This window comes from Notolabrus celidotus, chromosome 6 (assembly GCF_009762535.1).
Source record: "Notolabrus celidotus isolate fNotCel1 chromosome 6, fNotCel1.pri, whole genome shotgun sequence".
Taxonomy (NCBI): Eukaryota; Metazoa; Chordata; class Actinopteri; order Labriformes; family Labridae; genus Notolabrus; species Notolabrus celidotus.
The window spans coordinates 11,538,583-11,566,580 of NC_048277.1; the positions used below are offsets into that span (position 1 = coordinate 11,538,583).

General features: G+C 40.4%; 1 protein-coding gene across 1 annotated transcript in view; it reads left to right on the plus strand.

Annotated features, from left to right (window-relative positions):
- Window positions 1–25,052, plus strand: part of si:ch211-212o1.2 (uncharacterized protein LOC492735 homolog) — a 50,036-nt gene extending 24,984 nt beyond the window's left edge. Inside the window, 6 exon segments of the mRNA XM_034686652.1 lie at window positions 2,341–2,460; window positions 2,701–2,748; window positions 2,751–2,791; window positions 10,335–10,479; window positions 17,443–17,655; window positions 24,038–25,052. Of these exon segments, the coding sequence (XP_034542543.1) occupies window positions 2,341–2,460; window positions 2,701–2,748; window positions 2,751–2,791; window positions 10,335–10,479; window positions 17,443–17,655; window positions 24,038–24,162 (692 nt within the window). The 3' untranslated portion in view covers window positions 24,163–25,052.
- The last annotated feature ends 2,946 nt before the right edge of the window (window positions 25,053–27,998 follow it).

Consider the following 27,998-nt stretch of genomic DNA (forward strand, 5'->3'; position numbering starts at 1 on the left):
ATAACTAAAAATCCTCTACTTTTCATTTGTGATCCTTTGAACACTGATATTAAAGTTGTTTTCAGAGTTTGTAAGTTTGTTTTCCCTTTGTGTGTTTTTAATAAGCTGTCTACAACATGGTTCTACTGCACCAACAGACCACCAATATTTGGCCCAAAGGTGAAGAGTAACACTTGTTGCAGTTTTCCGGTCTGTGTGATGATGTCCGTAGAAAAGGTTTCACATTATCAAATAAAAAGCATCACCTGTCCAACAATCATTAAGCTTTTCAAGAGTTAAGTAACGTATAATATATGACTAAGGATGCTGTAGCTGCATTTTGACAGACAGATTTCATATCAACAATTAAAAGGAAAACAAGAGAGCAGCTTCTGCGACCGACATGGGTGAAAATGTGCCTGTGTTGTTTTTTTTCTTCTGGTTCAACCTCATATGTGGTTTGAAGTTTGGTTTCTTAGTCTTGATTTATATAATGACTTTGGCAAAGTATCATTATATATTTCACGTGTGTGATTTGCCTCCTATTCTCAGGCAGACAGGATCCTTTTTCTTATTGTCAAAAAGAAACATCAGAATCAGCATGTGGCCTTTTTAAAACACTCTTCATTATCACTCTACCTTGTCTGATTTTTGCATTTTAGTTTAAACTTGGTACATTTTCACATCTTCAAGCACATTAACGGCTGATTTTAGATGGCTACTACGTCATTAACTAATGGTGTATAATTTTAAAGAGCATATTGTTCTACACTGAATCATTAATGAATGATGAAGTATACAAAATCAAGCATGCACGTCATTCATGTCTCAGGACTAGTTTAGCAAAATTTGCCTTTTTGTAAAGGTATTCAGCAAACAGTGTCAAGACCAAGAAATCAGTGCTCCATAGATTAAAAGAAAAGTATAATGTCAGTATAATAAAATGTATTACACTTAATCTAAGCTACTGTAACCAGTGTAAAGATAAGAGAGCAGATAAAATAAGTGACTTGATCATTTGCTTCGTCTATAAACCGTAGAGATTTCTGTAACATCCTTGAGTTTCAAAGTCAAACTCATTGAGAAGCTGAACTTCCATCTCTACTTGAATTAGCCATCTGTCTCTCCATAACTTTGATGGCGTCTATTTTTAGAAGGTGAAGGGTCACATTTGATGATTCGTAAAATATCCATAATCACATATTTTAAATCTCCCGTGACAACTTCAGTCCATACCTTATGAGAGGCTGATAGCATATTCATTGTCGCACAGGTCTATAGGCGCACACACTCACACGCCTGTGTGCTTTATTAAAAAAACTGTCATGAATATCTTATAGGCTGCTAATGCTGTGTGATATATCAGGATCTGAAGACATTAAAGTTTAAAAAGCACATTAGACTGGCAAAGAAAGGAGGATGAGGAGAAGAGGGACAGAAAGGGGTGAGGGACGGAGAACAAAAGAGAGTAACTTAAAACAGATCAGCGGTAGTTTATATTTGTACTTTGTATAGTTTATTTTTGTAAGTGGGTCAGATTTCCTGCTTCAGCTGACAGGTCAGAGCAATCACAGTAAGGAATGCAAACAAAGGGATGAATTTGAAGGAGGATGAGTTGCACGAGACGTAAGACATCTGAAAAGTAAAAGAAAACCCTGCAGTGGATGAGCAGCAGATCTAAAAGTGTGTGTTTTTAATAATTCAGCGTCTCTAATCTTTGGGGCTGTGTGGATGAAGGCTTTTAGTTTGACCCTCCTATTTCTCACCTAATATTGCTGATCTGCCACTTCAGAGGATGAGTATTTTAAGTTAGCCCTCCTCTCTCTGTCCTTTACTTAATATTGCTGACCTATGAGTTTGGCCTCGTCCCTGCAGAGGGCTACCTCCCACCTGAAACAGCCTGTGTGTGTGTCCAAGCGGGGCCTTGTGCTGCGTCAGCACTGGTGTTTCACATATGAGAGGTCTTGACCCCTCAGCCTGGAGTACACTTGTCTTCATCTGACTGATTACATATTAACAACTTTGACACACACACACACACACACACACACACACACAACACACACACACACACACACACACACACACACACACACACCATGCAGGGCCTTTGTGGTTGATGGTCCTTTGACCCTCGGTAAGGAGTGAGTTGTTCTCTCAGCAGTGGCGTGGACCTCACCCAGTTCATTAATACAAAACATTGTAACTAAACACTGCCAACTTCTTCTCTTCTTCCCTCCTTCAATCATCCTCATCTTCACTCTATCATAATAATCAAAGGCCACTGCAAAAACACATAGACTGGGTTTTGATGATACTAAGATTTTGACACGTGTTTCTTGTCTCCTTGTTCTCTTTCAGGTAAGCGGATCCAGGAGTGGGTGTGCGTTATTCTGTGCCTCTTTCTTTTTATCATCAACTTCTCCTTCCTCCTCCTGCACTTCTCCACCGTTCACATCTTTAAGATCATCCTCGGAATAGGTGAGCAGATTATATAGGTAACAAAAACAGAGATAAAGCTTCTGTCTGTGCCGGTGTATCTATATAACTTTAACAGTAAAATACTTTAATGTTAATCATTTTTAATAAATGTTCTTAAATCATTGTCTGTCCCACATGAGGCTTGTTATATATGGTTTGGTTTTTGCTTGCACATCTAATTACAACATATGTTCCTCCTTTTTGTTTGCCTGTTTGTCTCGGTCTGTGTTTGCGTGCCAGTCCTAGGAATAGTGACGGCAGACTTTGCATCGGGGATGGTGCACTGGGGGCAGATACCTGGGGATCTGTGGACATCCCTGTTATTGGCAAGGTGAGCATGCAAACGTATACTGTCTATACATAAAAGAACACAGTCAGGCTACATTAAATAGCATAAAGTAATGTGGCATTAATTAGCTTCTACACATAGTAAAGCATTGCATTCCTCATGTTCTCCTGGAATCACTTTTCAGTTGCTGACAACAGCCGCAGAAATGATGCACATAGTCACTGTTGTGTTGGTCTTACTGTTGGATCTTCTCTCTTTTTCAGAGTTTTGCCCTCATTAAATACATTTATTTATTTTGACAATGTAAAAGGAGAGATAGTTTTCTTTTTTTGATGTTGCTTTTCAACTTCTCAATGTATGAAACTTTAGATTTCATTGTCAGGAGTGTAATGTGACTACTTCACCAAATACATCATGTCAGTTACATTACATTCTCTTGAGCTACTACTCCTCTTTGTATAATGAAACCATTTTTGCTATGCAGGTTAAGGTTAATAAATAAATATGTGCACTATGTATTATGAGCTCTCTTCTTATCTGAAGCTTTATTACTAATTATAACACTTTAAATATAGCAGCAGCAGTGAAATGTGCTGCATTAATAGCAGAAATAGAGTGAATCGCAGACAAAATGCAAAAAACATTACACAATGAAACACAACCTTAAAAATGTTTTGTGTGTGCACATCTATTTATTAAAAATGAGGAGGATTATATATTATTTGAGGTAAATAATGACTGTAAGCAATCAGATTTAAGTACTAATGGGTGCAGATTTACCTTAATTGTTAAGTTGAGCACCCCTATAGCTGGCCACTCTGGGTTCGACTCCAGCCTGTGGCCTCCCCCCTGCAACTTATTCCTCATTCTCTCTCCTGGTTCCCTTCTCTATCGACTGTCCTATCCTCTCCAAATAAAGGCGTAAAAGCCCCAAAGTATAACTTAAAAAATAGACTAAAGGAAGAATTCATGAAGAAAAAAACTTAAGTTCAGACACCAAGCAGAAATGTACTATTACTCTGTTAAGTCTCTTAAGATTATTTTTAAATAAACACAAGGTACTAGTGCTCAGTTAAGAAAGCCACCCGACTATGCCCTTTACTGATGAACTTAGTAGCCTTTCCCATGGCTCCTGATGTCCCCCAAAGCTTGAGATAGAAAGGACAGATGGGCAGTAAGAGCCAGCACATCACTGGGGTTATCAGGTAGGCTCCTCCCTTCACTGAATGTTTCATCTAGTCAGGCCCACGACACCTCGGAGAGGCTAAAATGTTAACTTTGGCATCCAAGAGCAACCCCCTCCATGCCAGCTCCCACTATCCATAGTCCTGATAGAGAAGTAATACATTTCTGCTCTCAGAATTCCTTAAATTTGATTGCTTACAGACGAGGCAAATTTCCCTGATTGCTCAAGGTCAAAGTCAAGCCTTACTTTTATATTCACAGAGTCGTACTGACTGACAGCCCAATAGGAATGTTTGCAGCATGAGATTTCTCAGTATGAAATTAAAGCTAGTCGTGGTCTTAACATGATATGTAACACAAATTAATCATTATTATGACCCACTGAAGATACTGTACCCCTGCAAGCTCAGTGTCCCCGTCTCCTGAGGCCTTGTTACCATGGCAGCATGGTGGTAGCACCTTTTCCCCTGAGTCTCATGACTGCCATAGTGACCTGGAAACTAAATGTCACGAGACTCACAGTGGGATTGTCCTGTACACATTAATGTCTCCGATCCCCAATACACACGACAACCACACACACACCACACACACACACACACACACACACACACACACACACACACACACACACCACACACACACGCCCACACACATGCACACACACTGATTAGCCTCACCTTGAACCTCCACAAACCGTCCCATGCATCTTTACCTATGCAAATATAGTATGTACATGTGTAAGATGGATGCACATAAATTAATTTGACATTAAAACAAGTTGTGGTCATTAATGGGTACACACACACATACACACAAACAAACACACACACATTTTGTCCTATGTTCCACTGCCAATTAGAGTTAAGGTTATCCTCATTTCAGCCAATTAAATCAGTGTGATCAGGTGCAGCTCACTGATTGGTTTATGAGAACATAAATGTGATTGATGAGAGGAGAGTTCAGTGTGTGTGTGCGTCTGAGATAGTGTTTTTTTTCATTTGTTTCTATTTGTATGAAATATTTATTTATAGTTATTATTATATGTTATTGTCAACGCATGTGTGTTGTTGGTTTTTGACATGTGACACATTGTTACAATGGTTATAACCCACATACGATCAAAATCTGATTCAAACTAATCTACTCTGTTTGCACTTAATTACATTTAAAGTCGCCTCATATATGTCTATACATTGAAATGATATCACACTACAGAGTGTTTATTATTATTTGTATTATTCTAATTACAATTAAGCCCAAATAAGGCACGTTTGACAGACAACTTTTAACATACTGTTGTGGGCCTGATGTTGCCTGTTAATATTATAATTTTAAAAAATGAAACAAGCCCAAAAAATTATGAATTGTCTGCTCACAATCTCAGACTAAATAACCAAATCAACTCTGCTGAGTAAGCATACTTTGTCACACAAATTCATAAGTGAATGGAAACTACTATCCATTATAAACACACTATTTAGAAGATAAAGGATCAACTAAAAAACAATTTCAAAAAGAGTTTAAAGCAATTATTAAAACACTTTAATTTTAACTTGCAGCTTAAGAGAAAGAGAACACATTGATAGCGTTTTGCTTTCAACTGCATCCTTCCATCTGTTCTTTATCTGTACCACTTTTTATTGTTATGAGTCACAGAGAGTAGCAAGAGTTAATCCTAGCTGTCATAGGGTTAACACACAGTAAACCCCTACTGATTGCCGGTCAATCACAGGGCAAACAGACAACCACTCACACTCAGAGCAACAGGCAGTTTAGAGTCTCCACTTGGCCTATTGACTGTCATTGGACTGTGGGAGGAAGCCAGATTACCGATACTGAACCCACACATGCACACTCCGAACACAGAGAGGCCTCTGAACCGCCTTAGTTTGAACTGGGATGTAAGACCCTTTTATGTTCAGTGGTTAAACCTGATTTATTTACCTCTAGTTTTAAACTAGCTTCTTGTTTAAAATAAGAAGACTTGGTGTCACCATGTTCAGAGTAATGCTGTGTGTAATTTAGCACTCTTGTCTTTCTGACCACTCAAAGCTTTTCTGCACTACTTGTCACAATCACCCGTTCACACTACATTCATACACTGATGGCAGTGTTTGCTATTGAATAGGACCATCAGTATTAAATAACACCGTTCATATACATTGACACACCGCTGACTGTCACAGGGAGCAGTTTAGGGTTTAGTGTCTTGTTCAAGGTCATACCCCAAGGACTCTTTAGCATGTGACTGAGGGACAGCTGGGATTGAACCATCAACTTTTAATTTGAGGAACAACCAACAAAAGAAAACATAGACTAGAATACAATAGAATAAAAATAAGCATTATCTCGTAAATGAAAGCGTACCATAGATTTGTTGTTTTTCTCAAGTTTGTCATGGTTATGTTGTGTTTAAATCTCCATGACACTCAAATAACAATGATATTTAAACAAGAAGCAACACAACATAACCTTCAAAATGGTAGTACATTTACAGTAAGATAATAATTTCTCCCAGGAGACTGTTTGATGATGTGTTAAAATCACAGATCTGAAAAGGCTGCTGTGCTGCAGTACAGTCTGACACTGAGTGATACACAACACATCATTGTTCAGTGTGATGAACTGAAGTGGTTGTTGTCATTTTTCTTTCTTGGTTTTTTAGATGTTTTTCTCTCCGGCTATCATTTAGTCACAGCACTGTATTTGTGAACTTAATGTACTTATTTTTGTAGCACGATTTGGCTTCTGCATTGTGTTCTTCAGATAGTAACACTTAGTGAACGTGCATTGAACCATCAGCAGACTCTAAACAATGTTTTCTGTAGCCCTCTGTCACTTTTTGTGTTCGCTAAAGGTACTGTGTGGTGTGATGTTTATTTATGATGCGACATTTATGGGGTTCACAGTAGTTACAGGCACCAAAGGCACGGCGGCAGCCACAGATTTGCATGGTGTGTCGGACACTGTAGGAAACCTCTAATAAAGACTTAAACTGGAAGAGAAGAAGAGAAGACCTTTGTGGAGAACAGAGGGATGACAATAAGCGGCTTGAATATTTGTACCCGTGTGTGTGTGTGTGTGTGCATGTGTGGAGACAAAAAACCCATGGCACACACCTCGGTTGGGTTTTTAAGGCTGTGTGAGTTTGAGGCCGAGAATAAAGAAGGCCTGTGCTCCCAGTTAGAGTTAGTTTGAATATCAAAGACGAACCTGATGGAGAACACCTAAGGCTAATAGCAGTTGCCGTTATAGAGAAAACATTTGAAGGCAGTGTACTTCTTTATTTGTTTGTTCTGTTTTATGTTTTTATAATATTGTCTGTGTGGAAATTGTTGTTCTTGCTTGGTTGCATGTTCCCTTGCTATTATTCCTAAGATTTAATTTAAAGCATGAAAGCTACAGTGTTTAAGATACCATAAAGAAGCATTATAGTGCACATGTGGACTCCTGCCCTCTGTATCTTTACGAAACTTTAGAGTCATGGGAGCCCGTCGTTGTAGTATCATACATAATATTTCTAGGAGTGAGATCCACAAAGCAATAGCAGCTTCAAACCAGCTAATCACATTTTCTAACTGTCAAATTCATGGCTCAACACAGCCGGTGTGATCTGCAGGATTCTACGAGTGTCTTTGATTTGGTTTTTAAACTGGAAACATAAGTGATGAAAAAGTGAGTCCAATCATTTTAAGAACCTGCTCATGAATACAGGTTTTCAAATACACTATTGTGATGTGTTGTTACTATTGCAACATTCATGTCATGATGCAAATCTCCATTACATAACCCCATTTGACCAGAAAGCCCAAAAATAAACCAACATGTGCGGCAGTGTTAGCTCAACATCCCTGGTTTATCTCCAGGTTTTTAGCCTAATGCGTCATGACAACCTGCTTTCAATCAACTTGTAAAAAAAGAGCCTACAGATACCCAGTCAGGTTTTTCATGCAGCAGTTAATGCTTTTTTATCAGGGGTGTACAATATATTTGCATAGAGTTGGGGAGGAAAAGATGAACAGATTTAAATCATGGTCATGTTAATTTAGAAGAATTTCACAATTGCAGTGACCATACTCCCTCTGAAGCTCTTGAGCAAGTCCATGTCAAAAAAAAATGATACAAGGTCTATAACATTACGTTTATTAAATGTTTGTTGAAAAGAACACTTCAGCTCTAACGTATGTAATCCCTTCAAAGCATACGGGTGCTGATTTGTGTTCTATATTCTCTGTTTGCACGCTTACATGAAAAGGAAAACACCTTTTATCACCAACACATTAACTGCAGAGTCTAATCCCCCAACTCAAAGTTTAAAGTCAAATTCTCCCAAACCGTGCCCTGCTAATGCTCTTTGTTTTAAATTATAAAGATGCTTTGCTTTGATTTACATATATTTTTTTGCTCCCCAGTACTTAACAGCTACACTATCTTAAAGTGCATTACATTCTCCCAGAAGTGTTTAGAACTATTCCTCAGCGAGGCTTTGGGCTGTGCTGCTTTTTTGTCGTCATCATGTCGTTGAGCTTTAATTGACTCAACAAGGATTTAGCGGTCCCCTAATGACACCACTTTGAGGACAAAGTCACGCTCATTAGTTCCCAATGATGCTGGATTCACAATGAAATTTGCCAGATGTGCTTTCAGTTGTGGGGTATTTTTTAAGATCCTTCCTCTGCAGCTACATCAAAACTCCTCTGTCTTTGTCAGTTTTTCTATCATGGTCTTTCATTATGTTTCTTACACCTTTAAAACAACATTACTCCTGATGCTACTCCCCACGAAGGCTAATCAAAGGGCAAAGGTAATCAAATTACTTAAGTCAGGTCTGACTCAGAGGCCAGAAGGGAAACAGAGGTGAGACAGAAAATATTAAAAAGTGTCGTTATAAATATTTGGCTGAAAAGAAAGAGAGGAAAAAAAGAGACAGAAAAGTGAGATGAAAATACAGTATAAAGGTCGCAGGGGGGACAGGAAAAAGGAAGGGGGTGGAGGGGGTGTGTCTGTTCAGCCAGTGGGGCAGCGCTGGTTGCTGGGGTGATGGCCGATGTGAGCTGGTGATTAATGGACTTCGTGCGAGGTGGGCCGTTAAACGGTGTGGGATTAGAGGACACACAGCGACCAGTGGCTCACCGTTAACTGGGAGCGCTGATGCCGCCCCGCTCGGCACGACCTCCACGGCTTAGCCGAGCTTTCATCTGGCTGAGGGCTGCGGCGAGGAGTGGGGGGGTGGTGGGAGGGTAGAGGTGGGAGAGAGGCAGACGAGAACGGAGATGGGTACATAATTGTGCAGATATCGACAGATACTTTCTCTGTTTGCTGTGGAACCTACCAACTATGTTCACTGGCAGGCGTGCACGTTTGGTTCGAACAGCTATGGCTACAATAATGAGTTTTCATGCTGATGCCTCCAAAGATACACACACACACACACACACACACACACACCACACACACACACACACACTCAGATGCATAGATGCACACCATGGAAATAGAGATGCAAACCTTCCTTTTTTTGCCTTCTCTACTGAGGGAAATAAATTACCTTTATCCAGTGTGTGCGTGTGAATGCATGCTTCTTTTTGTCCTCTTTTGTGCTTCTGAGATTCAGATTCAGTCTTTCATTTGAGACCCCCATGCTCTCACAGACAGGTGTCTGCCTCTGCACAGTGCAGGTGGGGTTTGTGGGCTTGTGTGTGTGGGTGTGTGATGCATGTGTGTGTGTCTGAAGCTCACATTTTTTAGTTTTCGGGGGGCGTCCATGGGTCATTTATGCTTATGAGTGTTTTGCGCGAGCCAACTGCTGTTCTGTGGTTTATTAGAATGCTGGATATGAGCTTTGGGGTTGCGCATGATGCTCAGCACCGCTGAGTCGTGATGTGTGTGTGTGTGAGCATTTGATCTGCATTTGTGTAAAAACTGTAAACAATGCTTTTCACTGTCTGTTTTGTGTTCTGATTTAGAGTGACTGTTACTCTCTTCCACTATTATTCTTCTGTATTTGTAGATGTTCTCGTAAATCACATCAGTTCCATTTAGTGAAAAAATTGATGTGTTTTTAAATGAGGAAGAAAAAAGGCAGAAAGTGTGGAGAAAATGTGGTTTCCTGTTTCTTTAGATCATTCCTTTTTACTTAAATTTCTATATCAATATTAATTTCAGATGAATATTAATTTCAGCTCAAAATACCTGGTGTCTTATTAAATAAAACTATTGTCACTGCTTAAACTCATGCGATGGGTCAGAAATAGCACAGCTCCATCTTTTGTGCTATCGCCGGTAAATTAGGAAACTTAAAGGAGCATGTAGCTCCTTTGTGGAGGGTGGAATTATATTATTTATCATTAATCTGTGTATTTAAAGTATTCTCTCTTTTTCTGTCTTTTCTCTACAGGCATTTATCCGTCCTTTCAGGGAGCACCACATTGACCCAACTGCCATCACTCGCCACGATTTCATTGAAATCAATGGCGACAACTGTATGATCCCCATCCTACCACTGGCCTACATGGCCTACAAGTTCCTCACATACACACCAGGTAACGTCCACACAGGCATGCACACTAAGGTCCATTTCCTCTTCTTACGAGTCTACAAAGCACTCACACATACAACACACCAGTTATTAAAAAAATCTGGGAATTCACACATGGCACTTTGGATTAGGGGTCAGCTGATATTAGTTTTTTCACAACGGATAACGATACAGATTATACGTAGTTTATGAGACCGATGACCGATATTTGGTAAATTCGGAAATTGGAGTTCTACAAACTCTATCACAAGACTTTGTTTAAATAACAAATGTTATAGAAGGGAAATATAAGAGTGAACACTTAACCAGTTACAATACAGTTACGTCACACAGTCATGTGACATCTGGCCAATCAGATCGTGTTGTAGGCAAGACATTAGGTGAGATAGAGCAGGAAAGAAGCACCTGCAGCGGAGCCAAAGTAGTGCATTTTGTAATTACTTATTTTAAATGTTGATCTGAAAATAAAACTACAATAATGATAATCTGCAAATGCCAAATATTGGCCTTGATAATCAGCCACCCTAGTTTGGATATAGAAAAAACAAACCAAGAGAGGAGGGAGATGAGTGCAGTTTGTTCTTGCGACTCTGTAAGTGAGGATATCAAAGCTCTGTTTGTGTGAAAAGTGTTCCCATGCATATTTTCATCACCTGTGAGTGAGAGGCTTTGGGGTGCAACACCTGCAGAGGGTTCGAGCTATCCCTCGAGGTTCTTCCCCCTCTGCGCAGGCTCTCTAACAAAGCAGTGGAAATTGGTTCTGCAGCAGCAAAAAAGCGATCCTTCACTGGTTTCTTGCATATACAGCATCTTTAGTGGAATGTTAACTTCACAGAGTCTTTCAAACTGTTGCAGTGACTTACAGCTGCAAGGTACCATAGGTAGCACCGAGTGTGGTGGAAGTGTTGTCCACTGATGATGGAAAGTCATGGGGCAGTGTTACCGGCAATCATGTGCACTGACCTTACAAGTGTGGGGCAGGAGGGGAGGGACAGGGGGAGGGAGATCAGCAGGAGAAACAGAGCATCCTGTTATTAAGGCGGTGACATCCCCACCTGTCATGTCTGCACTTCAACTTTAGCTGAGAGGTCACTGACGGTGAGAAGAAGGGAGCAGGGGGTGTTTACATCAGTTAGACAGGTTAAAGGCCATGTCAGCTGCACTTTCACAGGGTTACAAGCATCTTTGATACACTTTGTCTGTCACCATAGAGAGAAATAAAAAGTAGTGTCTTTATCTTACTTTATTTTTGTATCAAGATTCTTATCGTAGTGTTCCTTCACAAAATACTTACACCAGCTCCCCTTGCATTTCTTTCATCTACATCCACACAGCTGCACCTTTAGTCTCTGCTCATACACAGGCACAATGTTGCCTCTTTCTGTTTCTCTTGTTTGTTCTATAAGTAACCCAAAAACTGAAGTCACATATTCTAGCTAATGACTGAGTTTAACAGCAAATGAACCCAATGTGTTACATACACATAGAAACAGTTTAAACCAAAGTGAAATTACATCGTCCGAACTGGGTAAACCTTCTGAACCTAAGTAGGCCTACTGTAAATAGCAGTATTAGCACGACACTGCAGACTTGCAACAACATGAGGGGCTCTTTATGTCCCAGAGTTTTTTTTGATTTTGAACATTGTATGTGATTGTCAGCAGGGCAATTTTCTACACAGCAGATTGAACAGGTGACCAAGCGGAGTGTGAAACCAGTTATCGAATGGGGTTATTCTCACGGATGTTAAAAAATATCATTACGTAATGAATATGCTGAAATAGCTAGCAAAATAAACATTTACAATGTGCCCAAATTGAGCCAACTTGTGTACAACTCTTTTTTTTCTTTTTTTTTTTCTTTTTCTTTTCTTCTACTCTTGTCTGCATATATATTTCTGGTTTGTGTCATGTTTGTCACAAACTGTCAAATATTAATGCAATTTATTCTTGCAGCAAAAGAAAAGAACGAAAACATTTTTCTTCTGTGCTTGTGACTGTGTGCATGCAACCATCACCATCCCTCTTAGAACTCTGGCCTATTTTATTGACAGCTAATATCGTGTTCTGTAAAAGAGGGCGTGCACACCTAGGTGGGCCAAAAAAAATTAGAGAAAGTGAAAGAAAGATTACATAAGGATATACAAAGGGACAGGGAAAGAGAAGGAGAGAGAGACCTAAGACACTTAGATGGAGAGGAACCATCTCACCATGACGCCAAAAAAACTCTGTGCGGTGATACTAATGATTAAGCAACCCTTAGTGTCCACAATCATTACTGAAGCTTGGGTCGCAGAGGGTTGCCGCCGTGCTGTGTTCTATTTGTGTAACAAGACCACCACTGGTGCAGATGATACCACTTGGGTCAGATCAGCCGAGCGGTTCAGCCCAGCACCCGGGCCGCGAGAGCAGTCAGACCGAAGGACCCAACCCGCCGCGGGAGACCCAGGCCAGGGGACAAGCCAAGGAGCCAGACTGGAAGCAAACAGGTACCGCCGGAGCACCCAGGCGACCCCCAGGTCACCCAGCAGGAGGAAAGGGGGCGAGGGGGGAGAGATCCCGCAGCCCCCCCAAGGAACACCTCCACAACACGCCCCCACAGCCCCCCAAGACAGAGCCAAAGGAGCCACCAGGGCCGAGGGGGCCCAGCACAATTGTGTACAACTCTGAGAAATCATGATTACCATAGGATAAAGCATAAAGTCCTTTGTGTACCCAATGCCACCTACAAGGTTGATCTATTGCTTTTCTCATTCATAAATTGTATCAATTTGAGTGATCACTTTACAGTTTACAGCACCATTAACAGAGATGGGCACAGTAAATCAAAAATGTTACTCTGTTAACAGTAAATCTGTAAACAAAGACGTTAACTCCAATAACAGTTAATCTGTTAGTTCTGTTCAAAATGAACAGAAATTAACATTAATGTTAAAACCTGTTGAAAGTCCAAGTCCAGCAAAAGATTTAATCGGAACACGTCATATCCAAAAAGATCCATGGATTACCCCAAATCTACAAAGGCTGCCTGCTCTTGCTCAAGTTGTCTGGGATCCATCTTAGCATATAAGAGCAGAGTTGGGGTCCCTCTTCTTACTCAAGATAACACCTCAGCCAATGCTCTCAGTGTTGGGATGGGAATTACAGTTCTTTTAAGTGATCCAGATCATTTGGCTCAGCTCTGCAGGAGCCGACTCTTTTACTCCCTAACAGCTCTTTATAATACTTTTATAATACATTTTGGCATTTATTAAATCAGTCATTTGTTGCAATGTGTTGATGTTAATGTTTGTGTATGTGTTAAATTCAAACAGAAGCTGGCTCATATCATTCACATACACGTGCCAGCTCTTAGAGCTGAGTCGTTTGTGACCAGCGCAGATGCTGTCTGCTGCCACTGTGCGGCTTTCCTGTCGTGATGCGTGTGAAGTTTTTATAAACTTTTCATGTAGTTATACTAAATACCTGCCTTGTACAGGAGAAGTCAAGCCTTTAAAGAGCAGGGCCATCTGAATGAAAAGTTGGAATCCAGGTATTACACACTGAGAGACATGAAGATGATGAAGAGAACACAAACTGTGAAATCTCATACAAATGAAAACTGTGAAGAGTTTTTATACATCTAGAAATTGAGGAGCAAAGGGGGAGACTATCAAAGGTCAGCTGCTCGTCCAGCAGGGAGCATTTAATGGGGGTGAGGGAGGGAAGATTAGAGGGGAGAGAAAGGTAGTGAGGTTCATTCATAGGTGACATCCACACCTGTCATGTCACACACCACAGGGAGTCAAGAGGTCACCAGACAGAGACAGGGAGAGGCGCAGTGACATCTACACCTGTCATGTCTGCACCATAAGAGGTCATCGCTAAGAGTTTGAGACAGAGGGTGAGAGTGCAAAGAGAAGGATCGGAGAGAGAGAGTGCGGGGGGTGGCGGTGGCAGAGGGGTCATGTAGTGGTAAGATGACATCTAAACCTGTCATGTCAAGCTCCTTGCGGTGTCAAGCGGTCACCAGACAAAGACAGAGACAGAGACAGATAGAGGGGAAAGCTGAAAGCCGTGAGGTGACATCTCCAGCTGTCATGTCTGCACTTGAACAGGGGTCATGAGATCGCTGTTTTAAGTAAAGAGAGAGAAGAGGGTAGAAGTAGACAGAGAGAGGACAGCTGTAAGTCATACCAAGAGAAAGACCACAGCGTGTAACAGGTGAGACACAGCAGCAATGTTGTAGACTGTTTTAATGCATAATAGTGTCAGGAGGATTGCTATACTCAACTGTCCTTATGTAGGAGCCCTGATATGTTTGTTATCTGTCAGCTCAGGTCAGCGGTGACGCAACTAACATTGATCATTTCTCTGAAGCCAGATTCCTCAATTTTTTAGGGTTTGAGGCCTAATTTTGAATGTAGGAAACCTGGCTTTTTTAATTCCCAGCTAACAGGGATAGTTTTAGTTTGAATATAACCATTAATCACAATGCAGTTATGGTCAAAATGAATTTTAAAAAATAAATAATTATTTTTTACCCTGTGACTTCTTTGTCTCTTTTGGCTCACCAAATTTAAGCTCCTCGTGCCGTAATGGAAAGTAACAACACCACAGCACTTTTAAACGACACATTCCACTTTACAAAACTCTCAGATGGCTCAGTTGGCAAGTGGAAAGTAATACCAGAATTACTTTGAGTTTGAGCTCAAACCTATGAACTAAGCATACAGGTGCAGCTAATCAGACTGATGTAACTAAGCATACAGGTGCAGCTAATCAGACTGATGTAACTAAGCATACAGGTGCAGCTAATCAGACTGATGTAACTAGCATACAGGTGAACAGAAAGCATACAGGTGCAGCTATCAGACTGATGTAACTAAGCATACAGGTGCAGCTTATCAGACTGATGTAACTAAGCATACAGGTGCAGCTTATCAGACTGATGTCATTGGGCAACAAAAGCCAGTGCAGCACTTTTTTAGATGTGCAAATCTACACAGACTCGTTGCACAGATTGAAGTGACATCCTTAGGTTGGCATATTGTGACCAGTTGCGCCTTAAGGCTGGAGGAGGTGCGCGTCGGCTACATGCGTAGGCCTCTGCGTAGGTACGGGGGTAACGCAGGCCTAAGACATAGGCTACGCTGTCAATTCGACGTAGCAGAATAAATCAGGCTTTCCTGTGGGGAACAATAGTTTCCCGAGACCTGTAAAAAATATAGACAGCAACCAACAGCCCAACAGGGGCCCACATCCGTGGTCCCTAGGCAGGAAGATCTAAGAACACACAATACAAACAATCTAAAAAGACAATATTCAAACAACTAAAAACAATACAACACCTCCTGTATGTCACATTAACATTAACATATAACTTATATATCTATAAGACTAATGTATACACAGGTTAAAACTGTGATCACATGACTGGTTTGCCTTGAGCCATGATTTCAGTTTGGTTTTAAAAACACTGAAGCTTGTACTTGAGCTCCTGTATATTTCTTAATGTGTTACAGTATTGTCCTTTAAAAAAACCCCACAAAATAAAAACCCAGAATAACACAAGATAAGCGCATGGATGTTGCCTCTTATATACCTCTAGGTTATGGTTTCAGACCACGCTAGTGTAGCAGTGTTTGAACAATAATCTAAAAGTCAAAATTCCCCCATCATGGAACTGTAAACATAAAGCAATCAAGAATAGCATGACATTGTTTATATAGACTCAGATACTGTTTTGAAATGCAAAATAAAGGAGTTTTCAAGCTAATTGAAAAATGTGATTAATTACGATTAACTATCGAAAGTCTGCAAACAATTGCCATGGAAAAAGATACCGTAGTTTGAATTTTTTTTGCAACAAGCTTGAAAAATCTGCCTGAGAATGTTCCTCCACACACACTCACACAATGAATGATGATTTGTTTTTGTTAGACTTGCAAAAGAAAGTTATGAGAAAAAAGTCAGTATTCTAAAAAATAAGAATTCTGACTTTAAAGTTTAAAAAAAGTTAAAAAATTTTTGACTGGCCTAACCGTGAAAAAATATGTTTTTCAGCCCTCATCCCCTTACGTAGCTTTCTAGCTTGAAATGACCCCTCACTGTGTGCAGTTTTGGGCCTCTTAATTGTTTAACAGAAATACATCACATTAAAAAAGATGCACCTCTAATGCTGTTTCAGTGTGACATTCTCACTGAGACAGTAAACTCATGTCCCTTTTCCCCAGCCTCTGACTCCACCTTCATCTAAATATCACATAAACACATGGCACACATTCTGTCCGTTCCCTGGATGAACTTGTTGGGATGTTGTGTAGTTATCCTGGAGAACGACTAAGCAGAAATCTTTAAACATTCAAAAGAGAACGGGAAGATGATTCATAGTTACTTTGATGATCAGTGTGAGTTTGACTTGCTCAATAAACAACAGACAGAATTTGTAGAGAGTCTTTTACTTCACGCAGGTGAAGATGGTCTCACCTCTGACTGCCTGACTTACATGTCCCTCTCTGTAGTGTTGTGGTGTCAGCGTTGTGATAAACGGTGTGAACAATGTGAGAAAGTTAAAAACTGATATCAGTCATCTGCTCTCCACTTGGCCTCTCTTACAGTCTGTAATCTTACAAAAACATTGAGACTACATAGTGTCGTTTCACTATATGTCATACTGCAGATTATTTTTACCCTCTCTCCTCATCTTCCCACTTGTCTGTCTTTGTCTTCCCTGCTGCCACTCTTCCCCAATCTCTCCGTCTTCTCTTCTTTCCCCCGTTCCTCTTCCTCCCTCTGTCTCTTCATCTCCGAGGCTCCTGCCAGCATCCTCTCAGTGGGAGTACTACGCCTTCATGCTGGCCCTGTTCATTACATTAAACAGTTTGATCAATTATTCTATTAACTTACTCTCTCCTTTCTTTCTTTCTTCTTTCTTTCTTTCTTCTTTCTTTCTTTCTTTCTTCTTCTTTCTTTCTTTCACCTTTCAGAGGCCTTGGCGGCGTCCTATCCCTGGGACTGCTACGTCTTCGCCCTGGCCGTTTTTGTAACGTTGACCAATCAGATACACAAGTGGAGTCACTCCTACTTCGGCCTGCCACGTTGGGTCACGCTGCTTCAGGACTGGCATGTGGTGTTGCCACGGAAACATCACAGAATCCACCATGTCTCGCCACATGAGACGTACTACTGTATTACCACAGGTGAGAATTTGCACCGAGACTTGTTAATAGTGTACTTACAAGGTTATCATGGTCAGGAGGTCTTTGTCTTACAGCCCTGTATCACCGGTATGCTAAAAGTGTCTGACAGTTTTTAGAGTGAAGATGAAGGAATGCATATTTTGTATATATATTAACAATTATGCTAATATAGTTGATAATTGGGGCATTTTGCCTTAATTGGTAGGACAGCTGAGAAGAAACATTAAATGTGGAGAGAAGAGTGTTGGGTAAGAATGGTTGAAGCAGGGAGTCGAAACAGCTGTGACTATACTCTATGTACATGGGTTCCATGCTTAAACTACCAAGGCCAATTGTGCCTAAACTTTTAAAATATACCCTTTAAATATTTTGTCCACTTGAATTGCATGTCCAGATTATTACTTGAAATGTACCAAAACAATGTGCTGTCTTGGTGTAGTGCCTTGGCAGTACATCAGTACAGAGAGTATGAACAGACAGCCTTGTTTTCATGTGGTCTCTTTTTCTAAATAAGAGCTCATTATTTGTTCTGTATTGTTAATGACTTATTGAATGAGTTAACTTTGTCAAAACTTTAAAATGTAAATCTTTCATCAAAATCCTGCTCAGCACCCTCAACACATAGTTTCATGTAGTAAACTGCTCTTCCTTGGACTAACTCTGAAGTTTCTTTTCAACAACTTCCAGCACATTGAATTTCAGTTAATTAGTGCTGCAATGACCTGCAAGTACATAATGCAACATCAGAGCATGCTCGGTATTTTAAGTGCAGAGCTCTATAATGTTCATTCTGGTATTTTGACAGTTTGAGATAACTTCTTCAAAGGTAAACAAGTCAAATTATTTAAAAATAAAAAATAAAATCAGCTAGTTCAACAACATGTTCCTTTAAAGCTCCAGTAGGAAACATAATTTAATTAGAATCTGGATCAAATGACACACTTTGATGATCCCATGCGTAGAACGATATTAAAATTGAAATGATGTCTGATCTGTGTGGTTAGGTACATCCCTTTGTTTTTAGAAGACTCATCCTGCTCAATTGAGCAATCAGTCAGAGTTAGCTTGCGTGTAATTAGCCAATCACGGAGGCTCTGAACAAAGTAGGATCACCTGACTTCTACATGACTTCTGAAAGCACCGTCCACCCCAAGAACTATTCCAACAACAATAACTTTTCTTTCAGTAATAAAACGTACTTATTTAAGTGGACAGTTATTTCTCTCTCACTCCGTCCTCTCATGTTGGTGGTTCTGAGGGACGCACAATGTAAAGATGGTTCAGCACACACCAGTGGTTACTTTTTGACTTTTGTCCTGATGTTTAATCGTCTGTCAGTGTTTTTGTTGTTCATCAAACTGCACTGAAAATGATTATAGTGAAAACATTAAAATTGATGCTGTGATTTTGTATACTCATAAATACCTGCCAGTGTTTACGCCTCTGAGTCCAGCATAACCAGCCAGGTGGAAGAGACAGTTTATAGAGGCGACTGGTTGACAACCTTGACTTTCCAGGTCAGGTCTCTCAAAATATGCGTGTGGGGTGTCATTTGGTGGGCGGGGCTTAGCAGAATGATATGAGGTATAGAGGGAGAGGCTGAAGGTTTTATCCATTGGAATGATGTGGTGAACTGCCATTGTACGCCCCGCCTGAGAGACAGGACCGAGGTGAGGAGAAGAAAAAAACATTTGATCAAATGAAATCATTCATGGACACTGAGAAATTGCCCAGAGTTCCTTCTTCCATTTTTTCTGTCACAGTATGAAGACACGGACGGATGATGTAACTTCTGATGCTATCAGATGTTTTCATTGTGTATCATGTGGGCGGCCATTTTAGATCCCCATAATTGCAGCTGATGACTCCAGAATAATTTCACTTACAATTCTCAGTCGATTGGGACAAAATGGCGGGTGTCTGTTTTTCTGTCGGTTTCTTATAAATAACTAAAAGACAATGTTCTGTTTGCGTGCGTGTGTGTCTTCAGAGACTCAAGGCCTCCGTAACAGATACACATTCAGTATTCTGCATGCATCTGGGTGAGAGGGAGAGAGGGAGGGAGAGGAAAGAGGGAGGACACACAAGGGGGATTCGGTTTGTACGTCACCCTGTGCCCCTGCGGACGACAGATGTGTGTGAGTAAGTTGAGGGGGTGGCAGGGAGAGCGAGTGCTTATACACGTGCACACTCGCTTACATCTGCATACTGGAGCATCTGTGTGTTTACTAGTCTTTTTGACCTCCCCTTGGTCTCTAACCTGTGTGTGTGTGTGGTTTGTGGCGGGAGGTAGGTTGGTGGCAGTCGGGGGCCCACAGGGGATGGCGAAGGCCCCCCACTCCCCCAGCTTGCCTGCCTGGGCCAGGCTTGGATTCCACTGGGGCCCGCCTAGCTGCCTTTGTGTTCGCCACCGGCTGACAATCCCCATGTATATTTAATGCTAACCTGCTGTCTGTTCTAACAAATAGGACTTCACAGGCAGAGGGGGATGGAGGACGAGGGGGGGGGGGGGCGGGACGGCAACGAGAGGATGGGAAGGAAGCAGGGATTTAGAGTAAAAAAAGAAGGAGTATGTGGTAAAAGAAGGACAATGAGGAAAGATGAAGGGAAAGAAAGTGAAATCAAACAAAACCTCTGGCTGCTTTATCGCCTTTCAGCAGAGAGAGGGTCACTGGAGGGACACACACACACACACACACACACACACACAAACACACATACTCTCACATGGACGGACACACACTCACACAACCCTGCAGCTATAGCATGCACCCTGTGCAAACACATCATGGGTGGTAGTGGTGAGCATCAGACGAGGGTAGCCTAAGCACACACAGCCCGTGTGGATGTCTCTATTTGCTTCTCGTCAGTGTGTTGGAGTGAGTGTGAGAGTGGGCCTGTTCGCTGGTGTCATTGACTGTGTGGGCTTAAAAAGTAAAACTGCACTTGAGCGAGTGTCTTCCTCTTCATGCAGCAGCACAGATAGTGTGTTTGTGAGTCTTGGTAATAGTAAAAAGGCTTTTAATCTCAAGTGTCAGGGGACTGGTCGGCTGCATCTTCTACATGTGTGTAACGTGCTCAGCAGAGGTGTGTTTGTGTGTGTGTCAGAGCAGTGTGTGCACAGAGACCATTGCACAATCATGCATGTATGCATTTGTACATGTAAATGTACTTTGGCCTGCAGCCATACATACATTTATGTATTATCTTAAACATACAGCAGATGCAGAGCTTTAGGAGTCTCAGAAACCGAGGAGAATGGAGACAAAGTGCCCGTGTGTGTGTTTCTGCTATTGTGTGTTCTCAGTGTTAGTTGAGGCTAAGGAGATCTCCTGGGAGGATCCCCGCATCCCCTCACTCCTCTGAAATCTAGTCTGCGTACGATGACGAGAGTGAGACACGAGGTTAGATGTGGATTGTAGAACAGAGGATCAGGATGCAGATGGGAATAAAGTAGAGAAAGAAAGATGACAATAGAGTGAGGAGAAAGTTAAGGACAGCGGAGTGAAATCTGAGGTGAAGCTAAGAGATGAAAGTAGTAGAGACACTTTGGGAGGGCTCTCAGTGTATTTTGAGAGGAATAAGAAGAAGAGGGGATGGAGAGAGGATGTTGATGAACGTGTTGAGCCTGTGGTTTCCCTGTAGGTGATCTTGAAGCAGGTGGGGCCACAGAAAAAAAAAAAACTACTGTCATATAGCAACACAACCCCACGAGGGGTCCAGGATGGACTGATCTGTCTAAAACACTTAGGTATATACTTCAGTGTCAAATTCAGATCATTCCGTAGCTGCCGTCAGTGCTGCTGATTGTGTGACTGACAGCACAGTCAGCAGCTCTGCAGGAGAGGCCCTTGGGTGCGCTGTGAATTTATTACAGAACTATGACCAGGTTACACACCTTTACTTTCTCAGATAGTTTGGAAAGATGACAAATGACAACGACGGACAAAAAACATGAGACCAATAAAGGCTGCTACAGAAGTTTAACACGCACACAGACAAACCTTATCCTATATCTCTAGGCTTAGGTGTGTTGACTTTAAAATGATGGTTGCCACTAAGTATAGTGCAGGCTGGTACTCAGAATCACTCCTTAACTTCTTTATTATTGTGAGTGAAATATCTTTAAAATTGTATTATACAAATGATGTTTCATTTTTCTCTCTTTTCAAACTAAAATTTAAAGATATTAACCGTCAAAAAAAGGAAAAATGGAGGAGGACCTATGTGCAGAAAAATAAAGATTTTAATAATAAAAGAACAAAAGGTACAAACAAATCTTACTAAAATGTCCAAACACTAAATCCAAAAGAAAACACAGGGAACACAAGGAAACACTGGGTTAAAGAAACACACAGTGACCAAAGATGTAAAATGATCCGACACAGGACAGGGGACACAGAGAAACTAAATACACAGAGTAATTAACACAGGTGTGGAACACAGGACACAGGTGAAACTAATCAGGTTAATCAAAAAGGGAGGGAAACACACACGGGCAGGAAGTAAAACTAAAGTGGAAACACAGGGACAAAGCACTACAAATAAAACAGGAAACACAATGACTAGACTAAAACACAAAAATGCACAAAGGAATACAACACGAGACATGGATCACTAATGACACAAGGAAGACATGATGACATACACAGGCAGATGGCTGTCTAACATGAGTCTGGTTCTGCTCAAGGTTTTTCCTCGCCAGTGTAACGAGCTAAATACTGCGAGTGGCAATGCTCATGGTGGATTAAGATTAGATCAGACTGATTCTTATCCTGTCTTGGTGTTGGGTCTTTGTTAATAATATAACATAGAATGGTCTAGACCTGCTATGTTTGTAAAAGCGTCTTGAGATGACGTTTGCTGTGATTTTGTGCTATACAAATAAAGATTGATTGATTGATTGACACAGACAGGGAGAAACAAGGCATGAAACACAAGGAGAAAATAAAACTAAAGATCAACTCATGACTTGACTGTGCCCACTAAAAACTTGAATCATACATTTATGATCAGTGTTTCGAGACAAACATTAAATATTACATATTATACTGAAAAATACAAAGAAAAAATCCGATACACAAAAAATGTTAAGCATCAAGGATGGTGCACATCTTCAATTGTAAAAAACTACAAAAACGACATTCTTTTAAATTTACACCTGCAGTGCCCAACTATAGGAGGGCGCAGTCCTGGGAATTGTTGTTTTATGAGTTATGTGATCCTCTGACTGTCCATCGTTGCCACAACACAAAATTAAAATGTTAATTTGTCAGTAACTTGACTTTTTAACCCAAATGCAGAATCTTACCAGCGTCATCTGCTCTGTATTTCTGGTGTATTAACAAATGTAAGGTTGTTAACTAAGATGTTTAAAAAACAAGGTGATCTTCAGCGGCCATGCATCAAGGTGAGCAGGCTGCTGTCTGCACTGAGCTCAAAGCCTCACTTTATCTGCATTCAATCTGACACTCTATGAAGACATCCTCTCAGGTAGATTTGGTGGCAAATTCGCAGCAGGTTGTGGATTTTTTGTGGCCACTCTGCTTGTAAAAACATAAAAAAAGGGTCATAATAAATGACCTTTGAAGGCTGACATGCATCTCTAATTTTATATATTACAGACTTAATTTAATCAGAGGTGTCATGTCATCTTTAATTCTTTGCTTCTTAGATAACCAGCTGTAAAAGATTACATGCATGCTCACTCTGTAATGTCATCAGTGCTGTGAATTCACCATATTCATAGTGTCCATTTCTCTGAAGTCACACTCAGTGTGGAGAGCCGTGGTGCTCGTAGTGTAACGGAAGCAGTGTTCCAGGATTTGACTCATAGACACGTTAGGTATCTGACTGTTGTTTTCAGTTCTCTGCTTCCTGATTTATGATAAACTGAAATCAATGAATTACATTATTTCATATTCATAGTAAAATAACATATTTATAACCCCTCAGCTGCCATCAGACAACAGTATTATAAGATTCAACCACTTGCTCGCTAAACTAGATTTGTTTAATCTTTCATCTCCTGTTTCTTATTACTCCATGTTACTACATGTTACTGTGCTAGTTGACAGCCCATTCTTAGCTAACAGCAATTATATTAAGGTAGTTGACCGCTAATTTTAGCTGTTTTCTGATCCCATCTTTTTGGGTAACCATATTTAACTTGAAATACGGCCCTCTGGATTTTTACCGTCAGTCGTGTTTTCACGTCGCCCCATAGTCGGTAAATACCTTTCATTCCTCAATTTCTTTATTGTATCCATTCTGTTTTTTCTTATTTTTTTTCTTTCTCCCCTCCTTTCTCTAATTTTCTGAATCTCATCTGTGGTTTTATTTGCCTAACTCAAGTCTTCTTTATCTTTCCTCCATGCCTAAGGCTGGTGTAACTATCCACTGGACCAGCTGGGCTTTTGGAGACGGATGGAACAACTGATCCAACGACTGACAGGGCAGAAACCTCGTTCAGATGACCTGGCATGGGCCAAGAAGACTGATAGATAAACACACAGATGGACAGAGAGGCATACTGAGGAGACGCAAACTTAGCAAAGAGATGGATAAGGAAAACACACTCTCACATTCACATACATGTTACCTATGTCTTTATGCTTCTTGCTTTTTCGCTGGAGGGCAAACATTCACAGAAACTGTCTTTTGCAAAAAAAAAATCAAAGAGGGTCTGAGTGATTACTTTATGTGCTTCAGTGTGTGCTTTCACAAGCTTTGAAGGCAAAAACATCAACACTCTGCTGTAACAGCTAATCAGCTTGTTGTCCTGTTAACCAATGAGGTGTGGTGGCGTTGTGGTGTGTAGGTGTAGGAGGTTTCTGGAGGTTGGGCTCTCCAGGAGTGACACCACGCTGCCTGTTTCAGGCAGCTTCTTACACCACACATATGGACACTCACACAACACACATAAACAAAACACCACATAAGTACACAAACGCACACAAGTCTGAAAGTCAAATATTTACTTATCGTCTGCTCTGATTTCTGGTGTCTTTAACTTTTTTAAATGTGAGCATAATTACTAATTACTAAGTACCATCTTGAAACTATCATGTCTTTACACACAAGAAGAAGAAGTCTGATGCTTTAGATTTAAACATATAGACAGTTCAACCTCTCCTCTTTTGTAACCTTGTTTGAGGTTATCATCACAATCTAAACAATGCAAGAAGACACACCCACGAACAGTAGATAAAATACACACACAGAATTCCATCATCTTTTAAAAACCATTACTGTTCACGTCTCTCAACCGCTGAGTTGCAGATGCGTACTTGCACAAGTGCAAACATTCTGTACAAGCAAAACTATTGAAACCATGTTGTTCAGTTTAAATGTATTTTCAAACATGACTTTTTTCATCATATGACTCGTTTGACAAAGTTAGAGCTTTCATGTGTAGTCATTCCTCATCAATCTTTATGTTCAGAGACACTCAGAATGCTCAGATCATTTTTATTATTTTGCTTTAATAAATCACTTCTTGATGTACAAAAGCTTCTAAATGAACATATCCACAGCTTAAAGATGAATCAGAAAAATCAGTAAAACCATCTATTAGCCATTTTGAGAATTTTAGATAACTTTGTTTCATTTGAACACAAGGAGTTTGAATTGTCGGCACTTATACGTTTTTTGAAAGAAGCATTTCATTGTTGCACTGTCGTGTGTATTAGATAGGCAGCTAAACTGATATGTTTCCACAATATATATGACGTTTTTAGCTTGATGCTGTTGACAGGGAATGAAAGGATAGATGTGCTCTGATTTCCATAGTCATTTTACAGACAGCAGCAGAAAACCGAGCTTATAAAGACACTGAACAAGTTAATACTTGCAGAAAGACAGACATTTTGAAAATGCTCAACACCTCCTCAACAAGTTTTAAATTAAAAGATCAATACTGTCTCATATCAGGATGAAAAATGGTAGATGGGTAGACTTAGCTGAGGATAGAGACTGGAAACAGCAGAAAGAAGCCCACCCTCCAAACAAAGTCCAAACACAGCTCGCTATTTATCATATCTAGGCTAGCCTGGCTCTCCCCCTTCTTTCTGTACAGTGTGGGCTGCTAGATGTAGCTTCATATTTGGCACAAAGATATTCAATCTTCTGACCTGGCTCTCAGCAAGAAAGAAAAAAGGCATCTTTTAAATCATGCCTGACAGGTTTTTTAGTTCAATGTATGTCATAAACATAGAAATCAAGATGAAATAGAGAACGTCTGGCATGGAGTTTGGATGAGAAGTTGATGTTTCTACATGAACCTGAGTCTCTTTCTCCATTTAACAAAATGGCACAGGCAGACAGCGGCAGCAGAACCTCTTAGCATGTGTGTTTTCTCCTCTCTGTACCTGTGCCATGCCCGCAGACAGAAATCTATTCAGATCAAGTTCTCTTTCTTGGAGGATGCTTTTGGCTGCCCCAAAGGCCAAATAAATGAGTACTACATGTTTTATCATTTGCTTTTCACTACCACACTGGAAACCTCAGGGCAGGAAAACTTTGCTGGTTAATGCCTCCAAGTCCTGCTTTCTTTACACACTTTGCTTCACCAGAAATTCAGCTTTCAGTTCATAAAAGGCAGACAACCTGTAGCCCATCCAGATAACTAAAACTACTGATTTAGGGAAGAATGATGTCGTCCTTTGCTTTATAGATTACACTGTCGCATACAGATGCAATCATTCAATACATCCTTTATCCATGGCTCTTGTAGAAAATAGATAGAAGCCTTATCGTTATATCTGTGGGATGTTAACTGCTGCCTGTTTGACAGTGGTTTTGAACTCTTAAGTACACAAAAGCAGAGAAAAGTCTGCCGAAATAAGATAGATAGATATGTATGAAAAAAAATCTTGTAAAATTTCACACATTATTTTCTCAGCTGATATGAAAAAGGAAGAGAGTTAAAGTGTAATTTTTAATACAGAAAGAAACTATTTTTCAGCAAAAACGTTTCATCAAGTTGGACGGAGAAAAAAATGTGTCCAGCGTCTGAATTTCAGCTCTGTCTCTACACATGCACTTTAGTTGGCTGTAACTTACTCTACCTGTAGAGTCTGGCTGCTTGAATCATCGTTTATTCTAGGCTGTAAATCGTTTCAGCCACAGGTTGATAATAAATGCACTTTATTATTTTACCGAGTAAATATCTTTAAATGTGTCCTGCAGGCACTCTTGATCACACACATACAGATGAAATCAAAAATCTCACTTGCATGTACACACACACACACACACGCACGCACGCACGCACGCACGCACGCACGCACGCACGCACGCACGCACGCACGCACGCACGCACGCACGCACGCACGCACGCACGCACGCACGCACATAGATAACAAACAGCTTGAATGCAGTCATACACAAACACACACATGCTCTTTGTCACATTGTGTTCTGTGTTCTCTGGCTTTATCATTTTCTAGTTTTTTATTAATGGATCAAGCCTTGTATAGTTCCATTTTGACGTTCCATTATGCAGCTCAACACTCGCTGCTCGTCTTGCCTTAATGTTTTTATCTGCTCTTTGATTTAAATAAAGGTTATTAACTTCAAATCACTGCATTGTGTTGTCATCTTTAATGTGAAAATTACTGGATGTGTATGTTTTATTTGCAGGATGTTAGATACTCTACGGGGAGCATTGAAGGGGAAGTTTTAAATGTAAGAAGATTTTGATACTGCTGAATGAATTCCATTGTTGTCTTTAGCTGTGGTGCAGAGTTAAGAGACCTCAGAATATATGCAGACAAAATGAGATCACAAAATGGGGACACACGGGTTAGGGACATGCACTTTTTCATTAATCTTAAAGCATGCTCTGGTGTCAGGTTAATGCCCTGCACCGCTCAAAAGTTACACAGACAGAAATGCAACGCACTCAAAGGCCACCAGCACCCTCTAGTGTGGAATTCAAGCCTCTACTTAGGTTATGATATTTTTTCACTTATATAGAGATGGGTATGTTTGTGTTTAAGTCTTCAGCAGAGGCTTGGGTCACATTGTCTGCTTGAATTCACAGATTTGTTCTAAAAAATAAAAAAACTCTTTTTTTAAAAAGTGATTATAAAAATAAATGTAGAATCAAGTTTGATTGACTCTAAATAATAAAATTGCATTTATGTAAAGAGTGAGATCTTGAATAAACTGTTAACTCACTTAAATCACTTCCAGTATAATGTTTTATATTGTCTATATACGTCTTTGTGAGGCTGTCTTGTTATCGAGCAATGTGTCACTGTCACTAGATACAAACATGTAGATGCCACATCAGCCACTGCTGCTTGCAGGAGCCATACATCAATGGTCTGTCAGACCAG